An 807-nucleotide genomic window follows, 5' to 3' on the forward strand; every position below is an offset into this window, starting at 1 on the left:
GTGCGTTGCTCGTACGATGACGCGTTATCGTCGTATCAGTTCCGTCGCGATAAAGACTGTATAGCGTGGTTCGCGCGACAACTCAACGATTTGGCGCATCGCGTGAAAAATATCGTATCCGCCAACGTGCCCATGGAAACGTTGTCGAAAGGACAATGGGAGGTGTACCGTAGCGCGACGCGTTGTCACATTTGCGAAAAACCGTTTGCGTCGGACGACACGCGGGTACGCGATCATTGCCACTTAACCGATAGATATCGCGGTCCAGCGCATTCAAACTGTAATTTAAATTACAAAAATTCATTATATATTCCGATCGTTTTTCACAATTTATCGGGCTACGACGCGCATTTCATAATTAAGGAAATCGCTACAGCATATGAAGGACGCGTAGATGTATTACCGATAACCAAGGAAAAATATATCTCCTTCACAAAACATGTCGATAGCACTAAAGATAAAACTAAAAATAATTCTCAAAGAAATTATGTAAAATTACGTTTTATTGATTCTTTCAAATTTCTCAGTACAAGTCTCGATAAATTAGCGTCGTATCTCGATAAAGACAAATTAAAAATTATACGTTCAAAATTTTCAACACTATAGGATGATGAATTTGAATTACTGACTCGTAAAGGTGTCTTTCCGTACGAGTACGTTGACTGTGCTGAAAAATTGCAGGACACGCGCTTACCACAGCGCGAATCTTTTTACAGTTCGTTAACGGGCGATACCGTATCCGAGAGCGATTACGCTCACGCGGCGAACGTATGGCAGCGATTCTCCATCCGAACGCTCGGCGAGTAC

The 807-nt window shown here is 42.6% G+C and overlaps 1 protein-coding gene across 1 annotated transcript in view; it reads left to right on the forward strand.

The window, feature by feature from the left end:
- LOC108751371 overlaps positions 1-628 on the forward strand; it is a 1,504-nt gene extending 876 nt beyond the window's left edge. The window contains exon 3 of the mRNA XM_018491497.1: positions 607-628. Coding sequence (XP_018346999.1) covers positions 607-628 — 22 coding nt within the window. The remainder of the gene's footprint in view (positions 1-606) is intronic.
- Positions 629-807: the final 179 nt, after the last annotated feature.

The sequence above is a fragment of the Trachymyrmex septentrionalis genome, unplaced genomic scaffold, assembly GCF_001594115.1.
Source record: "Trachymyrmex septentrionalis isolate Tsep2-gDNA-1 unplaced genomic scaffold, Tsep1.0 scaffold111, whole genome shotgun sequence".
Lineage (NCBI taxonomy): Eukaryota > Metazoa > Arthropoda > Insecta > Hymenoptera > Formicidae > Trachymyrmex > Trachymyrmex septentrionalis.